Here is a 26,565-nt window from a genome sequence, read left to right as displayed (position 1 = left end):
TGGAAATGAACCTCAGTTCATCTCCTTCTTCTTCTTCTGCTGCTGCATAAAGACCTTAGAAACTATCTTCAGGCCTCTAGAGATAGGTATTTTCCTCTAGTATCAGAGCTGACAGTTTGCCTAATCTTTGTTCCCAGGGCAAACGTGACTTGTATCTGTATAACCATCTGAGGAAGCTCTTAAACATCTTGTTTTGGTCTAACACAACAGGAGATAACCCTTCTTTTCTCCTAATTTCCACAACTCTCCAAGATGTGGTAGAGAGTGGAGCAATATACCCACATAGAGTCTTGTAACACAGATGGCTACTAAGTCGAGTGTCAGTGTACAATTCCCCAAAATCATATGGCTTTTCAGTGAGTCACATCAGCAACATTACCCTTCCCTTTGGACTCCTACATACACCATGGCTTGCTGTGCAGCCAGAGTTCATTTGTAGAAAGTATCAATATCATAATTTTGGGTTATGAAGAATTAAATTAGATTTGGGGTTTTTTAACTGTTACAATCCTACTTACTTACATGGACCCATTGAGGCTATTTGAGTGGCTTTGTGCCTCTTCCCTGTCTAATTACCTCTGAAGCCCCCTCAAAATGCTCTGTCTATAAACCTCCAGAAGTTCATTCATCATTATCATTTTAAATAAAGATAACTACAGGCTTTGTTTTGTTTTGTCCTCTCTTTACCTACCTTCCCAGTTCTGACATTAAAATAAAACCTAGGTGGCAGCAGAGAAAGATTTTTACTTGATTCACTCCACTAGGACACATACAGTTTGACATCAACCATTCAAGGAATTATAGGGCCAGTAGCATGAATGTCATTAGGATAAAACCAGAGTATTTTAATACCAATAATTTATTTAACGTCAGCTTTTAGCTTTACATCAGTTGCAGCAAGTTTATTGTGTTTTTTAGAAAGTCCTGTTTTCATTCCCATCTCACTTGTCAGCTGAGGGTTGAAGGGAGGAAGGTCCCAAGGCTGCAGTTAGTGAAACACACGCCTGAGTGGGAGTCGAGTGGGTATTCTTTACTGGCAACACGTCAGCTGAGAGAGGGAGCAGCAGAAATGAAATGAGATACAAAGCAGGAGTTTGAGAGAGAAAGAGGTACGCCTCTTCAGCTTCAACTGTTTGCTCAATCTTCATATAAAGGCATGATTTATGATCTGCTGTATGATTTATCCTTTCTTACAAGGCCTCTTTTTTCTTTCCTGGACTAGAATACTTTTATTTGCCCCATGTTCCTAAAGTAATAATGTCATACGTTAATGTCCTAGAAATAAAATTTGAAGATTATTCCACAAAGAATCAGGTAACAGCAAAGGCTTGAGTAGTTCATATGCAAAAATATTTATTTTTCAGTTGTTCATGGTATGTATTAAATTCTTGGTTACAACAAAAAATTGTAACAAACAGCATCACAGTGACATATAATCAAGCCATAACAGTGCAGTTTATTATAACTGTGTAAACAAAAAGAAGTATTTCTGTAATGGCACTCTTCATGAACCAAATTATGGTATACAGAATCTTAGCAAAAGTCAAAAGAAACATTTAAAGAGAAAAAAACAAACAACAAATTGAAGCAATGTGTATGAACCTGGTCAAAACGGCCCAATCCACATTTCATCAGAGAAAATAGTGTCTTCAGCATTTTTGCTTGGCTTGTTATTAAGGAAATTAAGTCTTCATTTTTTTCATAGCATCAATCCAGCATGTGAAATATCACTATTATTGAATGATATGCACAAAGAGCAAACATCTCTTAATTATAACCATGTGAATACCTCCTACTGTGACATTATTAAAGGAGACGAGATGATTTGAGAATGTTATTGTCTGTAAAGCACGACACCTGGGAAAAATGTTCCTTAGGAAATAAAAATAAGTTACTGAGAAATAAAATCCAAAGTGCACTGTCAAAGAAACTTTTTTTTGGTGTAAATATCAAAAAGTAGAATCTTACTTTTCTGTAACAGAAGTAAACAATTTGATTATAAGACAAGGTACATACTGTAAACTGTAAGGTAGACTTTGAATCTGAAGTACACTCATCTCAAACATATTTTATATATTAGCACCTAAAATGGGATTTAAACAATTTTCGTCAATCTCAGTTCATGCATTAATTATGGTTTGCCTGACGGATAAAATTTCTCAGCAACCTTTTAGTGTTCTGTGAGATCCTCTTAATCAAAACACACAGGTCTGAATGCCACTACATTTTACACATATACCTTTCATACAGGAAGTCTGTGTATGTTCTATCTGCAGAGAAAAGGTCCCACAGTAGCAGGAGGTAAAGACAGAGGAAAGAAGTTACAGTTATTAAAAAATACTGGAAAACTGAGAGTATTCATATAATTCATAAATATTGAGAGTAATCATATAATCACAAGCTGGTATCTTCAGTATACAGAAGGCTATAAACTTGCTTGTTTAAAAAAAATAAAGACATCCAACATGTGCCTACTCACATGCTGACATGGAGTTCATGCAAACTATTGAAAAAAACCCACCTTATAAATTTTACCCTTCAGAAATGCTGCATATACTTCATCATCAAATAAACTGAGCCCCCCTCAGAAGCAATAGGGACTTAATGTGCACATTGACTCAAGCAACATGTAATTGCTTCCTCTGTAATGAGAAGTGAACAGCAGTATCAAACAGGAAATTTCATTGAATAGTGCTTCATTTCAAACACCGTTAGGTCCAAATCCAGGTTCACTTGTCATTAAGCAATAAGACGGCCTTAAAAAAAAAAAGTTATTTTCTTGGAGGAAGGACATTTTCTTCATAATAGCCTGGATTTACTACATTTCCAGCTGGATCATATCTAGCCACCACAAACGTTGAGCCATCACTAGCAGATGCTTTTCCGACTCCCATCTTTTTTGTATTCTTCCAAACCATTGCTGTGAAGTGACCTGAAGAAAGAGAGAGAAACATATGCATTCACTTTAGGTACTAAATCTGTAACATCCCCTTTACCATGTGAAGTGCCAGGAAAGAAAAAAACAATACAAAGCTGCTTCTTTTTCTGACAGGTAAACAAACCAAGGACATGAAAAAGAACCCTACATTTGCATTTTGTCTTGAAAAACCCTGATCCATACTGGTTCCCTACTACTATTCCCATTTCCATGTCCTATATCCAAATAAGAATACCTACTTGGAGAATCATGAAAGAAGTAGTTTGGGAAGTATTTGACATAAAATTCAACAAAGATATCATGGTCTTTACTCTCTGCAGTGTGAGCAGCAATTCTGAGAGTGACTTATTATTCATTTGCTTTAACCACCTCATACTCCCCCATGTGTTTGCATGTGCAGCTCTTTCAAAAGAACACTGTTTTTATGGCTTCTTCTGCCTAGTTTAATAACCACCCCTACATTGTGCTGCTTCATCAGTTGTTCCCTCTATGCATAGACAAATCCCATGGGAGAAAAACATGACTTTCTTCATCTGAAACAAGCTCGGGCATCTCTCTTGCTTGAACATAATTCCAGGAACAATGTCCTTAAGTTCATTCCACACCAGATTGTCAATATGCAGCCAATGGCCTCTTCCTGATCTCTAAATTTTAACTCAAGTGATCTCTGTGAGCAGAGTGATATCATTCAGTAGAGGGCACATGTCAATATAAACAACACCACAGTACATTTAGTAAGACACCTATATGATTCCAATTTAGTACTTCCTACAAATTAATTTGCCTTAAAAATAAGTTGCCTATTAAAAACTTAGGAATTGGAGGAAAAATACAGTACTAAAAAAAGCCACTAGATTTTGCTAACTTTCTCATTTCTCAGTTTCCTTTTACCTTCTGCCAGTTTTTACACAAAACTTTAGGGAAATTCTAATTTTTTTCCCTTTCTAATATTTTTTCTAAGAAAAAAAGTAGATTTTTTAAAAATATCAAACAAGTTGGCTAAGAATCTTCTTAAAATAGCTGTGTTTGTGAAGAGATAGTGCCCAGTTTGAACTTACCTGTCCCAGAAGAAAACCCTGGGTTTTGAAAGCTGTAATTTTTTATTTCACTGTACCATCTGTCAGCCACATCCTTTCCTGAAAGACAAAACAAATATGCTGTGAAATCATGACATAAACACAGAAGTGTAGCTCACTTACAGCCTGGCCAGCAAGATCTTCTGTTAAAAACTGTCAAGAACTTCTAGAAACATGGAGGAAGTCCTTTTACTGAAAAGAGTTTTTGAAATGTAGGTAACGTGGCAGTACATAAAAGTTACCAAGTGTTTATTGTTTCACAGTAGCTGTTGCTACTTTAATCACAGAATCACAGAATAGTAGAGGTTTGAAAAGACCTTTAAGATCGTCAAGTCCAACCACTAACTCAGCACTGTTAAGTCCGCCAGTAAACCAGGTCCTTAAGTGTCAAATTTTCCTCATATCCAATCTAAATCTTCCCTGGCACAACTTGAGGCCTTTTCCTCTCATCCTGTTGCCACAACCTCCTTTCAGGTGGTTGTAGAGAATGATAATGTCTCCCCTGAGCCTTCTTTTCACCAGCCTAAACAAACCCAGCTCCCTCAGCTGCTCCAGACTCTTAACCAGCTCTGGATACACTCCAGCACTTCAATGTCCTTCTTGTAGCGAGGGAACCAAAAGTGAACTGGATTTGAGGTGAGGCCTCATTAGTGCCAAGTACAGGGGGATGATCACTTCCCTGGTCTTGCTGGCCACACTATTTCTGATACAAGCCAGGATGCCACTGGCCTTCTTGGCCACCTGGACACGCTGCAGGCTCATGTTCAGCCAGCTGTCAACCAGCACCCTGAGGTCCTTTTCCACCAGGCAGCTTTACAGCCACTCTTTCTAATTTATTAATTTAATAAATTACGAATTAGTCCAATGCTTCTAATTAAGCACCACATGCCACCAATGCCATCAATGACTTGAGTTCTGCTTGATGCAAACACAGTCCATCAGTTCCTCCACTGGAGTACCAGGGAACCTGTGGCCAGCAGAGCCTGGCTCAGAGCCTGGGCAGGCAACCCATGAATCAGCTTTAGAGCCAGGTAGAGTTCATCCTGTTGAGGAAAGATCTCTGCAGCAAGGCGCTCACCGGGTAGGACAGAGTTGATGATGAGTGTTATACTGTCACCAACAGATCAGGAAACAGGACTGTCCATCAACTCTCATCTGCTGTTAAAACTTTTCAAGGTTGAAGTTAGAAAATCCTTTTTACAAGAGAGAACTGTGTGGCATAGCATTTGGATCAAAATGGTCCAGCAATCCCTTTAGTCCTCAAAGAAACATCTGGAAATTTTAACACATTGAGTTTACATTTTTTTCCTGCCCAGAATCTTCTCTAACTTTCAGTTTGAAAGGTAACGAACACATATCTCCCTCATCTTGGATGAGTGCTCCTCTCATTAGGTTTCTACACACAGCTTTCACCAGCTCCTTCTTCTTGAAATGTGTTTGAAAATGCCAGATTTTCTAAGCAAAGGGCACAGGGACCTGTTCCACATGGAGGCCTCCCACCTGTGGTGCATGAAGAGACCCCCTTACAGCTCCAGATAAAACGAAGAAAAATTACACTTCTAAAGTCCTCCAGTTTCCCATGTTCTCATCAGCATTGAATACTTCATATTTCTGAGTGCATTTATTTTTAGTTGTTTTTATTTAGCATTTCAGCCACTGTGAAGATCCATCTTGAGACACACTAACTCAGGGTATACAGCCAGAAACCTCTAATACACATGCTGCGTCTGTGTGGCAGTCCATGTGTGTCAACCCATCCAAGGTTTTCACTGATAACAGCTGTATAAGGACATGACTACATCCAGGGATGTAGCTCAGACCAGAATTTGCAGATGCTTTGCAGTCAAAAGTCAAATGTTACTTCTTTTCCATTACTGGTTGTTAGGAAATTGTTGTGTCAAACACTGGGCGGGGAAGGGGGGGGGAAGGTTTTTCCCTGAGCTACATCAATAATGATATTTCTGCTTAGCATTCCAAGATGTATCATCAACACAAGGCCAGTAGATTTCATAGCAATGTGCCAATGCTGTTAAGCCTGCCGTCATGAAGAATGCTGGTCCCTGGTGGACTGTTGGCTGCAGAACAGCAGTGACTCATGCTTTGCTATTTCGCAGCAAAAAGCCTTAAACTTGTGCAGTTCTAGAAGTCAGACACTGTGTTAACTTCTTTAAACTTCGTTTTCTTATGATTGAAGCTAAAAGGATGATGCTGCTAGCCTGGCAAGCTGGTTGTCAGAGCTGTCATTGAAAGGAAAATATTGAACGAAATGCCATCTCTTGAGAGGTTTGTGAACTGGAAGTCCCACAAACTTATATGCCACACTGTTAGTTAGGAATAGTGCTTAGTAGAGTCAAATAACATTTTCTTCATAAAAAGGTAGCAAAACCTCTCTTGCTTCTCAGAGGGGAATAACAATTGGTTTCTTCTTTCCCTCTCTCCCTGTGCCAAACAAACTCTGTAGAGAGCTGTTTTATGGCTGAAGTATGTAACACATTTATTTGTTCACTTGTTACTCACACTAAAGCTAAATGAAGACTGAAAAAAAGTGCAAGGAGCAATCTTTATGCGATACACGGGAAAAAGAAAAAGCACATAGTAAAAAAACCTGCAACAAACCAAGCAGATCATCCTGTCCCACTCCAGACTTGAAGACTTTGAATGATTTAGACACGTTTGTAGTAAGCTGGGTGGAACAGAAGTACAGAATGTGATTGCTGACATATCTGGCCTTATGAAGCCCATGTACTTTATGTGTACAAGTGCTGAAGTAACTACACTATACAAGTAGTATTTTTACAGATGTAGGACTGCATTCCCACTGCTACCAGCACTTCATTCCCTCTGTTAATGTATCAGTGTGATACAGCATAAAGAATATTTAAAGAGAAAGTCATTCCCACTCTGCTTACTGTAGCTCTAAGAAAGAAGTGTGCTGCATGTGACAGAAAAAAAATCTTCATAATGGAAGTACTGCAGGACACGTGGAATTTTTAGCAAACACAGTATCTCTTCATAATTAATTTGCTTTTAATTTAAAGAACACTATCATGTGAAAAATTTTTAACTTTTTAATTCAAGGGAGGTGGCAGTGCCATCAGGTAAGACTACCTCAATCCTCTACCTGAAAGACAACGAGCATAGCTAGACAGCATAGCCTATGATGTGCTAATTCCCAGACTTCAAGGATGAAAACTTGCAATTTACTGAGGCCAGGCAGTGAAAACCTAGAAGTTGATCACTATGCTCCATTTTTCACATGTAGGATCAAGTTATCATTTTATGCCATTGCTGTTATCATCCTTGAATTAAAAGAGTCATGGCATCATAAGCTGTGAGAAAATAAAGTAATCTCACTGAGTGAGTTGCTGAAAACATTCTAATAAAATCACATAGGACATATTTCTCTGCAAGGATGGGCAGCACCTTGGTAATCTACTTAAAAACTGGGTTATCACAACATTCCTTCCACTAGTCTGAGGGGAAAGAAGGTAGAAGAAGATTTAACTTCACCCCAGAAATAAAATATCTACCTAGAATAAAGTCATACTGATGGGTTTTGGAACTAATTATCTACTTTCAGCTTTCCTCAGGCAGGTCCTTATTTTATTTTACTTTGTTTTATTTAACAGTATTGTATAAGCTTGGAGTTAGACAGGGCTGAGGCAGATGGTGCCTGTGCTACTCTGCCCACTAGTCCTGACGTGTAGGAGACACAGGTTTTTCCCATAACAGGGGCAATACAGCACATTCTTCACAACCGCACCAGCCATCCCAAACAGAATTTAGACATCCAGTGCTTGCCTTCATCCTCCTGACACATGAAAAATGAGATGAGGCATCCTGAGAAGCCTGACATACTACAGCTGCCAAGGCAGGCTGTGGCCTCTTGCATTAGTGGCAGATGACAGCTCACTTATTTGAACACAGACAAAGAGAAGTCTGCCACGAAGCAGTTCCTGCAGGACTAGAGGGAGGAAACAGCTGTCAACTATTTCTTGAATTACAGGGATAAACATATTTCCAGCAACAGCTTTAGGGTATGTAACTCTAAAATCCTGAATGCAATTCAAGGTATTCTTGTACCAGGAGAGAAGTCAGACGAGAAGGCTTTATAGTTCAAAGCTTAAATCTTCTCTGAAACAAGAAATGCATCTTCTGGCATTATTACAGAACTCAGTAAGAGCCAAAATAAACAGCAGCATCACTTTGTGAGAGAGAATACAGAGTATGTTAGAGGTTTATTGAGTTTTGCTTTATCTGGGGAAGAAACCGGAAGACATTGCCTGCCTTTGTTAAGCCCATGAATGGATGCCTTAATCCAAATTTCAGCCTCATTGAGCAGGATACAAATTAACTATCCAAAGGGAACTATAGAAGAAAAAGAGGAAGAATGAACTAGCTCCACAGAGATGAAAACTAAGTCCAGAAGAGAAAATAACTTTCTTTGAAGAACTAGCTTTCTCATTCTGGTACTTTGAGTGGTCCTGCTTCATTGGAAATGTAGAAGTGTTTTACAGCACAAAAGAGGATATACAATATATAAGGCATTCCATCCTGTAGATAAAAAAAAAAACAAAAAAAAACCAAAAAAAACCAGCAAAAGTGCTCAAAACTGGAAAGTTATGTATGGAAACAGTGCATTGAAGAAAACAAATTGGATCCAGAAAAAGACAGCCATTATGTAGAAGGATTTGTGTGTTATATTTCCAGCTCTCTAAATGGGAATTCTGTGACTTTAACCTAGGGGGAAGGAGTGCAGGGCATTAACACTAATAAGAAGAAAGAACTAAGCTCAGTCAGTGAGTCATAGCCACAATGCGAGCTTTGCCGTACATCTGTGTTTTCCCATGCTGCTCTGAACCCTTGCCTCACACTTTTACAAAGGACAGAATGCCAAATATGAGTAGATCAAATTGTAGTTTTCCACAATGGGTTTCTTTTTCAACATGAAAAAGTACCCACTTGGGACTAAAGTTGGCACTTGAAGAGGAACTAAACAATGTCCCTGAGTCTAAAACTCACTAAAATTTCCAGGTCCTTCCAGCATAGCCTGCAGAAATGAACTTTTCTTTCCTCAAGGCTGTGCTGGAAATTCCAGAAGTAGATTGGAATAAAGAAAACAAGTGGTCACTTTTAATACATCCCACCTGCTGTCCCTGCAGGCTGAGGCACTAGCCCTGCCCACTGGAGGAAGCAAGGAGGGAAGAGCCTGCCGAATCTCTCTCCAAGGGCTCACTGCAGGCTGTCAGCCTGGCGAAAATTCAGCTCCTGGGGCATCCAAACCAAAGGCTGCCAGTTACATGTTACGTTTACAATCAGAAAATATATGGAGTAAATTTGTCTTCAAAAATGAAGGCATAGAAAAGGGCTCAAAGCCTGTTTGCTGACAGAGTGGACATACTAACATAGTAACACTGTCACTTTGGTGTCCAGTTTCCCGTTTTTGCCCCCACAAACAGGAACTGCTGTATAGCACTCAATAGACATTTTTCCACTTTCCTCACCACAGCCGTGGGCAGACCTCTCTTTGGCTGGGACAAACTAAGGACAAAGGTGAAGTACACAGCACTGATGTCTTTCTTCTCTCCTCCCATGGACATACAAGTAGCACTAAAGACAGCTCCACAGCAGGGACATATGAAGCAGCCTAGCTGCCAAGTGTCACCTCCAAAGGAACGTAACACGCTACCACAGTCCCTTAACCCCTGTGTGCCTACATGTGCTTCTTGCTCTCCATACACATAAGCGATTGCAAACCACCATCCTGCCCCCAGGGAGCCTGGGCTAGGCTGGGCTGGGCAGTGGTGGATACATTTTTGAAATAGAGGAAACTCCAGCACCCTTGCAACCAGATGCTCTGAGTTCAAAGTACATGAGACAAACTATTTATCTGGTGTCTGTGAGACAACAAGAGAAGAAAACTCACCTGACTGGTCATAGGATGCCCATGCTAGGTTTTCGCCACATTTTCCATTAGCAGACTCAGAGCTGTGCTTGAGGACCCTTGTGGTAGCCAGTTCTTCTGCATACCTAGCAAAGGAATCCACACATTGGGTCAGGGACCATAGCTGCAACGAGCAGCGAGGAGGAAGAGAAGGAGATGCAAGCAAGGAATTTTGCTGGAAGATGATGGCTTTAAGTCAAGTTATCAGGTTGCAAAGCCCTGAAGCCAGGGATGCTTTAACCTTATGTAGATCTATTAGTTAGGCAAAGGGAAGGCCCAGAGGCCATTTCCCTGTCTTTCATGAGCATCTGTATCACTGCTGAGAAGGGCCTAGAAGAAATCAAAAGTCAGGTCTCCTCCCACCACATTCTGCCCATCACCTGGAAATCCACTGGCCATCCTTAGCTGCAGCCACTGGTGGAAAGGAAAGTACCTGTAGCAATTGCTACAGGTGCCACCTCCTGACATTTCTAGGCTCCTCATGGGAGTAAACCATATGTTCTCAGCGAGATTGGAAAAAAAGACAGAAATGGGGATTCAGTTAAAGCAAGCATAAACCCCCTACTTAACAAATGAAAAAAAAAAAAGTCAAATGCAAAAAAACAACAGTGTGCCAGGCAATAGGATGGAAGAGGAGACCACCTGGAGATTCTGAGGCAACAACTGTGTAAACTGACATAGGGATAAGCAGCAGTCTTTCGGTAGAAGTTGACACGTGTGAGAGCTGTCAGTATTTTACTGTCTTTCAACAATAGGGTTAAAAAGGACATCAGGAGTAAACAATTATTCTGTTTATTCAACATTGGAAAGGCTTCAGTACAAAGACAGTGAAATTGGAAAGACCATTTGTTATTTCTCATGGCACAAGAAACAGGAGGCAACAGGGAGAACCATCAGGTCACAAATTTAAAAATCAAGTGAGACAAAGCACCCCTTCCACACTGTGGCAGAAGTCATTGCCACAGGATGATGCAGACACTGAAGCCCATGTGGGTTTGAAAAAGAGAAAGACAAAATCACAATGTGTGTACGTGGGGGAGAATCTTCAGGACTTGTAAACAACAGCACCAAATAAATGAGATGACCTACTGCTTAGGAAAACCACAATTTGCAGGATAAATCTGTAATTTCCAGGAGAAGATAACGGGGGAAGGATCACTACATTCATTTTGTCCTTCTACTCCTTTCCTAATCATGAATCACTGGCACCTGCCAGAGAAAGGAAATTTGTCCAGCTGAACATTTTGGCCCAATCTAGTACTTCAGTCATTGGGTTCTAATTTCCTTCTGTCCTAAACCTCCCATCAAAGCAAACAAACAAAAAAGTATTTAGCTACATCCATTAATTTAGAAAAAATGAAAAGTCAGTTGACAGTCTGCTACGGCCGTGGGGGAGGGGAGAAAGGCCGCAGCACTGCACAAAGGGGTCCCATGAAGTTTGAGGTTGCGATGCAATGCCCCTTTAATGGGGGTGCACAAGGGTTTTATAAATCTTACGTGGAATGCACCAGAAAAGGGGGTGGAGCATGAGACAGACAACCAGGGAAATGAACAGGGATAGGGACTCAGGCAAAGAGGGAGGAAAGAGGTGGGAAAAGATGAATGGTAGCTCTCTCCTCTCTGCAGCTTCTTCAGCCAATCAGAGAGGGAAGCAGGGAGCAGGCATGCCTGGGCAAGTCCAGGAATTACAGATCTCGGGGAATCATACAATGCAAAACACATAATACTGTAATAAAGTCCTTTCAGTCGCTGTATATCTTTTTCCATTCCTGAAATCGTTCCCATTCTGATCCTTGCTCCTTCACATCAGTCTGCTAGATCCTGAACTGAGGATCTCTGGATGCTCCTTCATGCCATATATCACCACAGTCCCGTAGTTTTTCTCTTCAAGGATTCCCACATCCCAAGTTAGAGGGAAGACTGGAACAAAGTACACATTAGAGATGGATGAAGCTGCCAAGGATGTGAGACAAAGGGTGATTAATACACTCCAGCTCAGGCTGGAGACTGAAAGCATGAGATTTTCATCTGAGATCATCACCCTATGCTTCATTACAGTCAGAGATAAACAGACACCTGCTGAGGGTGACTCATCTCATACTAAAGTAGGGATCCATAGTCAGTTCATCTAACCTGTCACCATTACTGGAACAAAAAATAGTAGAAAACAAACCATTTTCAACACAGATAGAGAAGCACAGAAAAGTATCCAGAGATACACCAAATACATATCAACAAATATCAGATGCACCTAAAGAAAAGTTGTTCTTCTTTGAATTTAGGAATATGAAAAATCTGTCTTGACAAATACAAGATTTCTTAAATTTCATGTCTTTTATTCATATCAAAGCATTTCTGGTTCTTGGTATCAGCCAGTTTTACCAGTCTCTGAATATGTCTTTTAATTCTTTCAAGTTAAGCTACAGACCACAACCAAACAAAGGTTTCCTATTGTTATTCATCACGGCAGGGCAAGTCAGCTGAAACCAGAGAAGACTGTGAGGAATTTCTGAAGGATCTAAAAATACCCTGCAAGGGCAATAGCACACTTGGAGATAAATGTGGAGCAATGCATATTTGATAGAATAATCTGAACTATTCATACAGGCTGACTTGTTCAAACTAAGCACAGCACTTCAGAGACATAAGAAGTGCTATTGACAAGTCAATGAAATCTTTTCCTCATTGTGAGCCATCACATAAAACAGAAACAAAACAAGGCTTAGAAGAACAGAAGAAAAGCCCCAGCAGATTACAAAGGTACATGGATGAGTCACTGGCATTGCATCTCTTAGAAATACTGCATCCAGTTATCATGGTGTCTCAAGAAAAAAAAAGTGAAAAACCAAGATTTTACTTGCTGCCAAGGTCATGTCCTCATGCCATGTAGATGGTGTGTTGTACAGCACAACACCTGGCAGAGATGATTGGTCTAGGAGTGTGGGAGCTAGTGCATCTGTGTGACAGTACAGCACCATGCTGGGACAGTAAATCAGGTTCTGTGAAACTACAGCCTCTCTGGCTCCCTACCAGCCAGCACGGAGAAGTCTGAATAGTCATGGTAGAAAGCCTAATGATCTTTTACCTGCAGGGATCAAACTGGCCACTGTTTAGCTGTTATGGGAAGACATTTATTTTCTGAATAGTTTTATCAGCATTTACTCCTTCAGTTATATTTCCTTTGCACTGTGAGGATCATCCTGAAAAAATTGAAGATGATTTAAATCTACTTTTTGAAAAAGGTTGCTGTAAAGTGAAAGGAATTAATCTTGTTGTCGTAACTACAGTAAAAAGGACAAGCAGTATCAGACTCAAATTTGTCCAAGAAAGACTTAAGTCAGAGAGCAGGAAGATGGATTCACTGTACGTTAGGCTGACAAGAAGCTGTGCAGTCTTCAACACTGGAGAAGAGGTAAGATGTTTCCCTCCTGACAGAATGGAGAATGTATCGTGCTTTTGCTTTTGGGGCAGGGAGATAGATAATTAGATCTGATTCCTTCTGATTCCACTGATCTTAGACCAGTCACCACTTCTTACCATGAAGAAGTTCTTTATCTCACTATTTCAGCAGCTCTGGATATTCTTCTGCAGATGATAATCCATCATCTGACAAAACTGGTGGTGAAGAATGGCTTAGGCAACTACCAGAGGAGACATACCAGTGCAGACCGACACAGCGGCATCTGAAAATGGGTCCAGGAAAGATTTATAGAGCTGTGACCACAGACGTGTCCATATAACCAGCTAGACTTACGTGATGGAGAAAGAGAGGACAAAAGAGTGGAGTCCCACACCTTCCACCCAATAAGTCTTCACCGAGTATCAGCATGTCAAAAGGCATTTTTGTATGCACAGTCGAACCTAACAGATAAAAGTGTCACAAATCTCTTTTTGTGAGAAAAGAAAGGACTGAACTCACTGTTGGGCTCCTCTGTTTAACTTCTTGCAGAGTTTTAAGGGGGGAACTCCGTGTTTCTTCCTGCAGTCATTGTGTGCTTTCAAGACTTCTTCAGCAAATTGTTTGGAAGCTGAAATCACATGAAAAAAGTTGGAAAGGTCTGTCAAATACAGACATTGGTGAAGACAGAAAAAGCATACCCTGTAGCTAAGACACTGGTGCAGGCTAGACAGAAGAACAGAAGAATACCACCCTCAGTACCCGGGAGTAGGACGAAAGGAACCATTAATGACTTCCATCCAGAAATTAACACACACTCCCATTGGGATGCTACAGACTCACCAAAGGTTGAAGAAAAATGTGATCCTTACTGCTTTCCTCAACAGCAAGGGGATTTAAGGTTAGTCAGTCAGTTTGTCAGTTCAAAAGAGAAGTCAGTTTGACTTATTTTAAGATATCAGTGCTCTGCATCATCACTGCAGAGTCTCAGAGTAAGTGACAAATAGCTCCTTCAAGGAGATGCATTAAAAATGCAAATTATGGTCCACAAATTACCTGTATTAGTCAGGACACCACCTAAAGGAAATGAAGATACTAAAATGTTCAGAACTATGCAAGTACTTTGAAACATGTACCATTCTTCTTATTCATTATATAGTACAAATTCATAGAAATCTCAAAATGCACCTTTATTTGGCTCAAGACAAATAATTGTTCACAAACAGCAAATGCTAAGGAAAGAAACAACTGCTGGGGATGAGTTTTTCCCCCTGTGCTAGAGTGTATTCAGTAAACATCCGAAAAAGCAAAGTTTTAAAACAGCTTATGTTTGTACCCTGGTGAACCTGAGGCTTTCAGCAGCACAAGCAATCAGTCACAGTGCAATTCACTTTGACAGCAATTTCATGTTACCTCCTTTTATGACTTTGCTGATTTTTCTCAAGACTCAGAAGGGAAAAAAAGTCTGCCATTGGTCACTCTGTGGAATTTGCTGCCTAAAGAGAATTTTGGAACCTGAAACGGGGTATTGGGACAGTTAGAGAGGTATAGATAGCATCTTCAAAACAATTTTCACTTTATCTTGCTGAAGCTTCTGAACAGGGCAAGAGAAATCTTTAAGTATTTAACTCTGCTTTTACCCTGATACAGGTTTTTACATTTATTAGTGATTCACCAGCTTCATTTCTGAATATCCTAACTGCACAACTACCATCATTTTCCCTGTAAGACACTTTTGAAGCCCAAACAGACCTCATATCTAGAAAGTGTTTCCAGTTATTAACCTCAGATTTCTCAACTTCCTCTTTACTACTCAATCCTAACAACTAAAATCAATCAGTCTCTGCTTTATTAGCAAGTACACTGTTCTGTTGTTTGTAATGATGCACTTTCCCCACAACAGAGCTGTCAGTTTGCACATACTGCTCTCAGAACTTTTTCCCAAGGTGATTACCCAACTCACACTCATGTTTTAAGCTGTTCTCGGTGTTCTCTCTAATTTCCTCAAGAGGGTTAGGATAATGCAGCAGTCTAAGATAATCTCAATATCCAGTGCACGTAGGAAAGCCATTACTGTTCCATGCAGTATGTTAAACCTTTAGAACACAGTTTGTAGTTGGGTTGACTCTTTCCTGACCAAAGTGTCATTGTGGACATATACCTAATATATTCTCCATCAATATGCTTGCAGGCTCTTTTTTTTTTGTGATATTAAGTTTTTGGTATAACACAGCAACCCTTTTGAGTGAGATGAGATCTGCCCACTGCACCTTCCTCCTCTTCAGTTCTCCTTCAATTTTGTGTATCACAAGTGGCATATCATCAGACAAAACAGGCACCTCCATTCTGGTATTCAAGCACATCCTCCGCATCCCCTCCCTGTCATCCCCCCCCCACCGCCTTTTGCTAATGAGCCTGTCCCATCACTCTTATTACCATTGCTCACAGCTCACTGATTCTATCAGGCCAGAGTCCTAAACCTCTCATCTGCTACATCCAGTGAGGTAGATAAGGGTAACCTATTTGTACAAGTATCACAGAGGAAACAACCCCTATTACTGAGGAAGGCAAGCCTACAGCCAGTTCACTTAAACTCACTGATGAGGGGGTCCATGCTTCCAGCAGTGAAATGTTAAGACACTCTGCAAATCAAAGAAGTTGAAACACACAGCTTTGAAAGTTGCATCACATACTTCAGGTTACATTTTTTGTCATGAGACCATCCTAAAGCTTGTGACTGTTATCACCCAGACTTAATATCCCATCCGCTCAGCACTGAATAGTAGATAAACAATCCGACCTGCAACTATGAAAATTTCTATTCAAATTATTTGCTCTCAATGACAATAACAAATTAAAATTTAAAAAAAAAAAGTCAACTGAAATACAGATTTTATCAACAGTCAGTTCATCCATTAACGGAAATAATTCATAATTCAGCTCTGTACTAACATTCTGATTTACATAGATCAACAAATCATAAACAAAACTCAGCTGTTTCTAGTTACAGCAGGCACTGCTATGCTGTCCCTAGAGAACCTCCATCTTCCCCTTCCCTCAAAGTGGCTGCTATAGAAATACTTATCTTCTGTGACTCAAGCTCATGTGCTAACCACCTCCCTCTGCACAGCTTCTCCCGTGCCTGATGATGTGTGGAGAGGGACGCCCAACCGCCAGATACATTTCAGATTTGTTTCAGGAGGCATGTTAAGTTTTTCCATTTTACCAATGTTCCATACACTGAGAAGCCAGACATTAAAAGTGAGAGTTAATGGGAGTTTTTGGGCTCCCACCCAAATGGGAACAGCTTCCCCAACAGCTCTGGAGACGTACTTTTTTCCCTTCATGTAAGCTGCTTAAGCTGCTAGAAAAAAATTATTTCCTACTGCCAGGAAGTTAGGTTTGGTCATGAATCATTACAGAGCTTAATAAGTAAAACAACTAAAGATGTTAGATACAATTGCTTCCTCCTCATTATTCAATTATTTACGTCTATTTTGTATTCTTCTGCAACATTGGCTAAGATAATGACAACATGTGACAGTAAATTTCCAGGCTATGATGTGGTACAGAGAACACCTTGCAGTTGTGCTTTTGGACTCCCAGATTCACTGATTAACTTTGTGTGATCACAGAAAAGTAAGCAGAGGCATCTGGGTTGCCTTTTCCCATCAGATTTGTTTTTCAGAGTATTCTTATTTCTCTATTCTTACTGTTTCTGACCAATGCCAATCTACTTAGTCTCTCTTGGGTGAAGAGCTCTTCACGTCTGAGTCCCATCTGCCTCTTGTTTGAACCCTGTCTTCTCCTGCTGTGTCTCCTTCAGTTTGGACATCAAAACAGAAGCGAGTTACCTGAACATGTATTCCACAATACAAGCTGCTCTGCATCACCTTTGCAGCTGTCAATTGGACCTACTCCACTGGTCTTGCAGAGCCGCAAGATGGTATGGGGAAACAGTAACAGTAAATTATTCCACCAAGCACCTCTCTACTTAATCCCAACACAACAGAAATGCTCATTGCTGGGGGTTGGACTAGATGACCCTCAAAGATGTCTTCCAACACAAATTGCTCTATGGTTCTATGAAACAAACCTCATGTAGAATCCTACACGGAAGAGTACCATTATGTCTGTCTCAATTGCTCTTTGAACTGTAACAGAGGCCTCAAACTTTTCACCCAATGTTTGCATTACAGGTAAATGGAGATAATGACCCCCCCCCCTTTCAATCCTGCCCCCAAAATAACTAACTAGAAATGTGCTCATACAATAGCAGGACACTGCATGTAACTTCCACGCTCTTTACAGCCCAGAATCCAGGCAGAAAGAAGCCAAGCGCTAGAATACATGGAGAGAAAACAAATGCAAAGTAGATAGAAAACACATAAAAGGTAACCAAGTAATTTTTTAAAGACTTAGTATAGCTCTGCTTTCATACTGAAATCTTTTCAGTCTCCCCTCACTCTGCAGAATTGCTCTACCCTACTCTGAGAGCAGAAACGGGGTGTGAAATAAGAATGCAGCAAATACAGCTTTTAATATGTCCAACAGGTTTGTGGAAAAAGTAATTAGAGGCTTCAGGGAACTGTAAAGTAATTGCATCAAGAAGTCCTTTGTTACTGTCCCAGAAAACTGAATATACCTCTATTTTGACAAACTTCTCCAGTCCTCCTAAAGGACTGGACAAAAACAAAATTCTTGAGTAAAAAACACCCCAGCTTATAAAAATTATATTTTCATCTAGACTCTTCTAATAGACCTGACATTTATTATTAATAATCTTTATCCTCACTTGCAATGTTATTCTCTGGAAATTAGCCTTAGCTGAATCTTTTACACTCTGAGAATAGTTTAACTGATATGAGAAATGTTAAGAAGACAGTTACGTTCTACTGCATTTTGACTCAGCACTTTGGTTTGAAGTCACAAACGCTTCAGGGTGGTCTTGTGCTGGTTGGCCTCTGCAGTGACAGAGGGAGTGAATGTTCCATGTTTCTTTCTCCATTTATTTGACTACACTTGCTTGCCCCCACATTTGGCACTGTAACATCTCCCAAGACTGGCCCTTAATGCTATTCCTAAATACGTCATTTGGGAGCATGGACCTAATACTCCACTTCATGAATCACTTTCAACCACAAAAGTTGATCTCCCTCAGTGCCAAACTTCCCTGCTCTCTAACAAAACTGGCTGACTGCTTGGAAATACACAGAAGAAATGAAATCACATATAAATCTTGGAGGAAAGGAAAGATAAAATCATTCAATGTTCAGAAAGTATTATATCCTGGGTGGGGTTTCCTTGGCTCCTTTTTTGCCTTTGAATCAAGAATTCAATAAAGGGGCAATGTCTCCATCCCATACAGTAGGCATTTATGAGGGATATCATAATTGTTGGTACATTATTTCCCCTACAACCGGAATGATGCTATAAACTTACTAAAATCTAGAAGAGAATGTATTGCTTATCAGAATTAAAGGAATTGGGAGTTATAATTAGAACAAGTTTGAATGGGAGTAGTTTCCTGGAACGTTCTTATGTTTGCTGCTCAAAATAGCTTTCCCTTCAGCTCAGGAGATCCTTTTTAAGGGAGGAGTTTCTGTGATGTTTTTCAGCATTCAGTTTTGCCTGAACTTTGTTCACACACCTGCTTACCACAGGGGTGAGCTTCAGGACAACAGTAAGATGTCTCAGTTAATTGAGTCTGATGGACAAGGACACCACTCATTTTTTTTATATGGGCTTAGTCTACAGCAAACTAGCAACTTAAAAACCTTGCATTACCTGTGCCTTCTGATGTAACACACTCTTTTCCCCCTTACCCAATTTGAGGTATATGGCATGAGAATAGGAAGTAAACGCTGTAATAATGTTTCAATGACATTAGTCATGTCACCTTTTGATTGCAAATCCTATTCTTGCTATGATAGATACTGTTGATTACTTCCTCACTTAAGGCCTTTTATAAACTGTTAGGCAATTGACTGCCCTGATTAAAAAGGAACACCTGGTAAACTGGAAGCTGCTCAGTTCTGAGAAGCAGCAGAGCCTTCCATGATATAAGCATTTAAAAAACAAGCAACACTAATCACCAGTCTTAAGCACTGACAGAAGCAAGTTTTCACTTCCATTGGAGGCAAGGGTGGAAGGAGAAGTCCTCTGCTCATAGCCCCTCTCCTCCAAACAGACCCACAAGTCAACAGTCAGAACAAGAGTCACTACTACAGAGTGATTTTCTCACATAAGGTGGGAACTGACTGCTTATCATATCTAGAGCAGCCAGTCTTGGCTTTGCATAAAAGACAATAAAAAAATATTATTTTTTATTACTATTCTGCCAATTAGGACAGGTGAATATTGTAATCATTCCACACACCCACAGACACAGCTCTAGTAGGCATTTAATCTGTATGCTGGTAACCCTTTAAAAAGATTAAGGAGACTCTCTCATTTGTAAGGTCTTCTATTTGTAAATCTAATTGCCGTGCAATTCCTAGGGCACATACACTTCCAAATACAAAGCCACAAGTGACCTGCATGTGTTGAACCACACTATGCAAGAGAAGAAATTCAAGCAAACTTCTCCATTTCTTCTCTTCTGTCCTCAACATTGTATCTGCTTAGACTTTATAATTACAGTAATTTCTGAAGAAAATAAGGTGCAACTATATTCACTAATGAGTAGCAGCAGAAATTGTTTTGAGTAATCGAAAACAAGTAATTGAATTAAAATTGAGTAATTTTTACAGGTCACCTTTCGTATTTTGGATGCTGCATATTCTTATGGGATGGGCAGCCATAGACAGAACCTTGTTTGTACCCAGTGCCAAGTTCATTTTACATAGCACTGTGAGCTGTTTGGTGCCAACCAAAGACTTTGCGAAGTGAAGAATTTTGCAAAGAAGAATTGAAAAGAGGTAGAACAATCCCACGTCTCCTGGGATATGCTCTGTCATCTTATACCTCTACCACTTATGTTCTACCATTGCTTGGGGTAGGCATACCTGAATTAGGTTTCATCTCATTAGTTTCAATACCCACCCACCATGCTTTTCTGCCAAGGACATCCAAGATAACTTGGGCAATGTCCAAAGTATATTTATTTATGCACCTCCCTGAGGCATGGAAATACGGCCATGAACATTTCTTCTGATCACTGATGTGTAAACTACCCTATCCAGTAGCCAAAATCAGGCAGGGAAACACAGAGAGCTTTCTTCACTCATATTAACTATCAATTACATCATATCTTTCTCATCCCTCTACTCAACAGGTTAAACCCCAGTTATCATAATGCAAAATCTTGGCAAAAAGGTATGTATTTCATGAAATCCTGAATAATAGAATGGTTTAGGTTGGAAGGGACCTTTGAAGAGCATCTAGTCCAACTCCCCTGCAATGAGCAGAGACATCTTCAACTAGACCAGGTTGCTCAGAGTCCTGTTTAACCTGACCTTGTACACTTCCAGGGATATTAAATGATGTTTGTGGTGGTCTTAAACAAGCCCATAGTGTCTTCCTACACAAGACCCCAGACTACTATCCCATTTTCTCACCCTTACTTGCACCAGGGAGGTTGGCCACCTGTGTGGCCTCACCTCATCCCCCTCTGCAGGGCCACCCAGCCCAGCTCTGGCAGAGCTCCTGCTATTCAGACCTTCACAGACTGGGCAGAACTTGCCTACATCTGTCTGTAAAAACAGAACATAGATATGCTCCAGCTAATCTCTTGGAGAACAGCAAGGCCTCCACAAAAACAGAGATCTGAAATAGCCTTCTGGCCTGTTGAGATACATAAACAACAAAACAGTTAAAATCAAAACACTCATTTTCTCATACTTTTTGTTCTTGCACATAGAGCAGCAACAGAGGCAAATTCAAACTCAGTCAAGATAGACACTACAACCGTATTGACAGAAAACTAACAGTTTGTATCTTCCCAGCAATAAAAGCTTTTTTCATGCTTAACTTTTTTTTTTTTTGAAAGATTTCTTGGAGGATTCAGAAAGAAGAGATGATGCCTTGGCAGGTATCTCGGTTTTTACAGACCATCACATTCTATCTTAATTCTTCGTGAGCCCTTCACACTTGTTTTGGCATTATCTGACTTGAACATGAGGAGCTAAGGGTACTAATCTAGCAGTCAACAGGAGCAACAACTGCTGCATTACCCTCCTTTCCTCCACCAAAACCTGGTGGTTCAAAAGACAGGTAAAAATCGGGCTCAGAATATTGTTTGTCAAAGCCTAATGCATTTCTGTCAGACTTTTCTCTATTTGATATTTATTGAACTTGAAGCAAGTAATCAATGTTTTCCACACACAAAAACTGGAGGTGTGGGGTTATGAATTGAATTAACCTCATTTTTGAAAGGCCCTTTTCTCACCACACCTCCAGTTCAATTCTGGTGTAAAGAAAAAAAGACAACAACAAGTTCTGCAAATGTCCCAATGTAACCAAATGCAAGCGCTCAGTTGCTAGCAGTTTAGACCAATTCATTTTCTCTATTCCCACCAGTCCTGTAAAACCAGCCAGCACGAAACACTTTGGCTTTCTGAGAAATGCGATACCTGCAAGCTGCCAAAATGACAACAGGTCACTTCTCTAGTATGCCTGTACTTTTGTTACGACCTGCCACAGCTGTCTCCTACCGAGATGCTGAAGTACAGGTTAGTGCTTCAGATCAGCTGAAGATGTAGCTCTCCCTGAAGGAAACACAACAGTCCTTTTTACTGTGCTCTTGAGAGTTAAAAAAGAGCACATACTTCTCAGATAGATTAAAACCATCGTGGAAAACTGCACTGAGTCTGGTTTCTGTCTTTTTTTTTTTTTTTTTGTCAAAACATTTTCTCAGTCTTTTTTTTTTCTGTACTGACTCAACAAGTAGAACAGTGGGCAACTCCCAGTCTTTTCTCTGAGTCCCACCCACATTTTCAGAAGGGGAAAAAGAGAGAGAAGAGAGAAATAAAAAAAAAAAAAATATAAAAGGTAATCCAAACGCTGTAAAAAGATAGTATTTACTGAGCCTGTCCTTGTCTTTCATAGCGTCTGCAGCCACTTGCCAGAGTAAAGAGGGCGATTCCCCCGCCATCACCACCGGGTTTTTAGGGACTAAACGGAGCAAGCTCCCTTCCCCCACCAGGCTGAGCCAGAGGGGAAGTGGAAGAAATGAGACTTTTAGCAGCCTTTTTCTACCACTCTCCCAGCCTTTTTAAAGACTCCCACTGCTCAGTAGGAATCCCCGTGCTCCAGAGCGGAGGAGTGGAGCTTGCAGCCAGCTGCTTCCCTGAGCATCGGCTGCAGCTGCTCGAATGGATATCCCCTCTGGGGCAAGGGCTGCCCTCAGAACCCCGGCCTCCGGCCCGCACAGCTGCAGGAGGGGGCAGAGCCCCGCCAACGCGGCACTCACAGCAACAGGGCAACGAGGAGCAGCCGGCTCACCATCCCTTCATTTCCTGCAGAAATACTTATCCCTGTCTTTTTGGTTAGGACTCTCTAGCGCCTGTGGGGAGGGCTGCCTGCACCACCACCCCCCCCCCCCAATCCAAATGCTGTCTGAAAAGAGAATACATGGGAAGGGCAGAGGAGGTCTCTATGTTTGGCTTAAGTATTTGCAGGACTCACGGTGATGGGAGACATTTTTCTAAACCTGACAAGGAAGTTTCAGTACTAACTTGGTTTCAGCACAAACTTGGTTTCAGCAGCCTGCAGCTTCCAAGGAAGAAAGCTGAGTCAGAAGTACCAATATCTTGCAACACTGAGCCCTATTCAATGAAGCAAAACCAACGCTAAGTCTCTAGGTCTGTTACTCACAGTGAACATTGGTTCAAATACAATGTAACAGCTAGTAATATAACATTATTGGAGAGCATTTATCAAAGAACTGCGATTTTCAACAGTAGAATTTCTTTGTGTGGTGATACTTCTACCTCAAGACAGGTTTACCAAAGCCAAAAAGAGACTGCTCTGAAGACATTTATTTTAAAATAGTGGTCCCACTTTACATGAATTAGAGCATCCTCAAATTTAGACTTCAAGCAACCTCTGCCTTAATCTTTCTGACCCAGGAGAGGAGCAAGGACTCTCTTTCCAGGTTAAACAGATCCCAATCTGTTTCATTTTCATGTACCCTAGTATAGAGAAACCTGCCCACGTTGCACCTCAAGAGTACTACAGTGGAAACGTGAGGTATTTCACACAAAACACAGAGGAAGCAGTACTCTGTAAAACAGTTGCTCTCCTCATTCAAAGGCAAACCACACTGAATGATCTCAGACAGGAATTTGAAGACTTCAGTGCACTGGAAAGGGTGGATGGGATTTAGTTAATAAACCAATTGTCAGGACAGGATCTCAGTTTGATGATTCATCTAAAAATATTGCACACAGCTCAAAGATAGTAACCTGGACTCAGTTTAATCTTTATTTGAAAAGTGTGATACAAGTGACAAAATACGCACCTAGATCTCAAGTTTTATTTGTATAAGTACTTAGGGATGCAAACATTCCCCAAGCCTCGGCAAAGGGAGTTTCTCGTCTGTAACTGCTCCTAAGTTTTGAAAAATCAACTAATGTGCAGCAATAAATGTATAGGAAAAAACAGATGGTGATTGCCTTATGACTGTTTTAGCAGTGTGCATGTATTAAAACAAAAGGAGATTTTTACTCCTTCTGAAATTGGGAGCTTATACGGTATTTGTACTTTTTATGCTACTAGCATAGGAAGTGCTGAACTTGGTACTTCTGAGAAACTACACTTATTTAAATTGTTATAAGGTTAATTACTAAATCCCAATCCACTTTAAAACACATGCAGCTGCCAGGACACAGGGCCAAACTCACTGGCAGTCACATAGTGCTTTGCCTGGACTGGATGTCATACCAGTAAACCCTTTACAGTCACATTTGCAGTCAGTTCTGATCTCATCTAAGAAGCTGACCTTTAAAAACAAAGAAAAAGAAAAAAAAAAATCAACACACCCATGCTGAGGCCCACTAAAGTATTACCCACACAAAAATTTTCCTCAGTTTTCTCTGGAAGAGGCCTTGTTTTTGAGTGAATAGAGTACTAGGTTTTGCTAAGCCTGTCCCATACGTGCTGTTTACACACAGGACAGACAGACAGTATGCCAGCAGGCTCTAATTTGTCACAGAAGTAAAGTCCTAACCACAAGATTAAAAAAACCCTCCATCCAGTTTTATAGCCGTTTCAGAAGTTTGGAACAGATTTTCACTCATGACTCTAACAGAACAAGGTAAGAGAAAACAGGGGGCATAAGTCCTCCCTTCTTAATACCTCTGGCTCCTTGGCAGCTTCGGAAGTGTATTCCCCAGCCCAGACTGCCAAAGCAGGGCACACAGACAGCTGGCAGCAGTGGGAAAAGGAGCAAGAGCACAGGCAACAGCAGGGAGAACATCCAAGGGTATGTGCACAGTTGGGGAGAGACTTAGGAGCTGAGGTGTCCTCAGTTAAACGGCAACCAAATCTTAAATCTAAATCCTTCTGACAATGAAGGGCGATAAAAAGCTTCCCCCGTCTCAAAGCATCCTGCTGCCCATCTGCAAGGCTGGTAAGTTTTGTCAGACAGCTAGACATGAAGTACTTTTAAAGCTATAGGGCTTACAAATATTTTACACAGCAAAGCAAAAGTAATTTAAGCTACAAAATATAAACTGTATATAAAATACAGCTACCTCTGCACTGTGCAGGTTGGGGAGAGGGGGGGGTCTTTTTTCTTGGTTTTTGTTTAATCTAACTCCTTGTCAGAGAGAAAGCTCCTCCCAGACTGTACCATGCACAAACGAAAGCAGCTTTCTCCGAGGAAAGCCACTAACGCTTTAGCGATGCTTTCCGAGCACAAAACCAGGCACAGACACTGTATGAAAACACAGCCAACCGCACCATTTTCCCATGCTCACCTGATTTACCCATGCTCACCTGATTTTCCCATGCCCAAGTGGTGTTTTTTTTTAATTTCACCTGCTGCCTCCTCTCTTGACTGAGTTCCGCCGTTAAGTGCCGGGACGAAGCGTTTGCAATTTCAGTTTAACTTCTTCAGTCGCCTGCGACCGCTGCCGGAGAGAACTCAGCAGCGTGAACCCGCTACTGCCCCTCCTTCAGCGCTGCGATAAGCCTGCCCATGCCTTATAAGGCACAGGGACACCGCTCTTTTTTTTTTTCATAAAAAGATCCTGTTTAGGGTCAGCAGCTATTTATCCTCCACAGTAACCAAGCAGCTCCAAAACACCATATGTTTTCACATACCAGTTTAGCTTAGTAATTGCGGCTGTCCTCTGATAAGAGTAGGCTGTGCAAGGAAATTCTGCTGACAAATAATTCTGCTGCCACAGTAGGCATAGCCCACAAGGCTAATTCATAAACATAAATGCTGCTGAAGTTTTATCCAGTTACTGTACGTTAAGTTAAAACAGGAAGTCATAAAGCACTTCGAACTGTAAGTACGTTTTTATGTCTAAAATGAATCACTTCCTGCACTGTTGCAACATAATCTGTAGAAGGTATTAGTAAAATAAAATTTTGCAGGTTAAAGCGGAGCTGTGCTGATGGTGTGTTTCTGTAAAAAGAGTTGGATGTGCGTACACCTCATTTTATCTGTGTAAGCACTGTGCCACTGTTATCTTCACATTACATCGAAACGCCTCAAGCTAATCTGGCAAATATTAACTACTTTAACTAAAGTGAACAGGATACTTCGATTTAACTTCAGAAGTGCCGCATATCTCCAAACAATCATTCAGTTACGTGTTTCCAACTTTCATCTTTTCATCACCGTGAAAAATCATCTGAGGTTAATGCTTCCCAATTTTTCACAACGCCTTTCAAAATTTCGAAGTTCTACTTGGTTTTGTGCCAAGTCTGCTGGCTCAGCAGGTTTTAATTATCCTTTACCCACCTCTGGAGGTGAGTTCCATGATGAACAAAGGAAAAAAAACTCTCAGAAATAAAAAGATGTAGGGTTTGGGGGCTTTTTTTAAACAAGTAGCAGCAGCAGGTGGGGAAAGACAACATCCCTTCAACAACACACTGCTTCTCCCGAGGTTGTTTCACCGGCAGGGCTGAAACAGAGGCTGAGGGAGTGTCACTAACAGCTGACGGGATCACTAAGAACTAAGGGGGAAACCCATGGAGGAGGAAACTGCAGGGCATGAGAACACACTCATCTTCACAGCTGCCTGATGTTTACCCT

The 26,565-nt window shown here is 40.8% G+C and overlaps 1 protein-coding gene across 1 annotated transcript; it reads right to left on the bottom strand.

The window, feature by feature from the left end:
* Nucleotides 1–1,328: 1,328 nt before the first annotated feature.
* Nucleotides 1,329–25,473, bottom strand: GLIPR2 (GLI pathogenesis related 2). The gene is made up of 5 exons (XM_018070117.2): nucleotides 25,296–25,473; nucleotides 13,878–13,986; nucleotides 9,941–10,044; nucleotides 3,997–4,074; nucleotides 1,329–2,932 (listed from the first exon to the last, which is right to left on the bottom strand). Exons 1-5 carry the CDS (start codon nucleotides 25,306–25,308, stop codon nucleotides 2,772–2,774), a joined length of 465 nt encoding a protein of 154 aa, XP_017925606.1. The 5' UTR covers nucleotides 25,309–25,473; the 3' UTR covers nucleotides 1,329–2,771.
* Nucleotides 25,474–26,565: the final 1,092 nt, after the last annotated feature.

Source organism: Manacus vitellinus, unplaced genomic scaffold (assembly GCF_001715985.3).
Source record: "Manacus vitellinus isolate BGI_N305 unplaced genomic scaffold, ASM171598v3 scaffold_17_pilon, whole genome shotgun sequence".
Lineage (NCBI taxonomy): Eukaryota > Metazoa > Chordata > Aves > Passeriformes > Pipridae > Manacus > Manacus vitellinus.
This window is presented reverse-complemented; position numbering and strand designations above follow the sequence as displayed.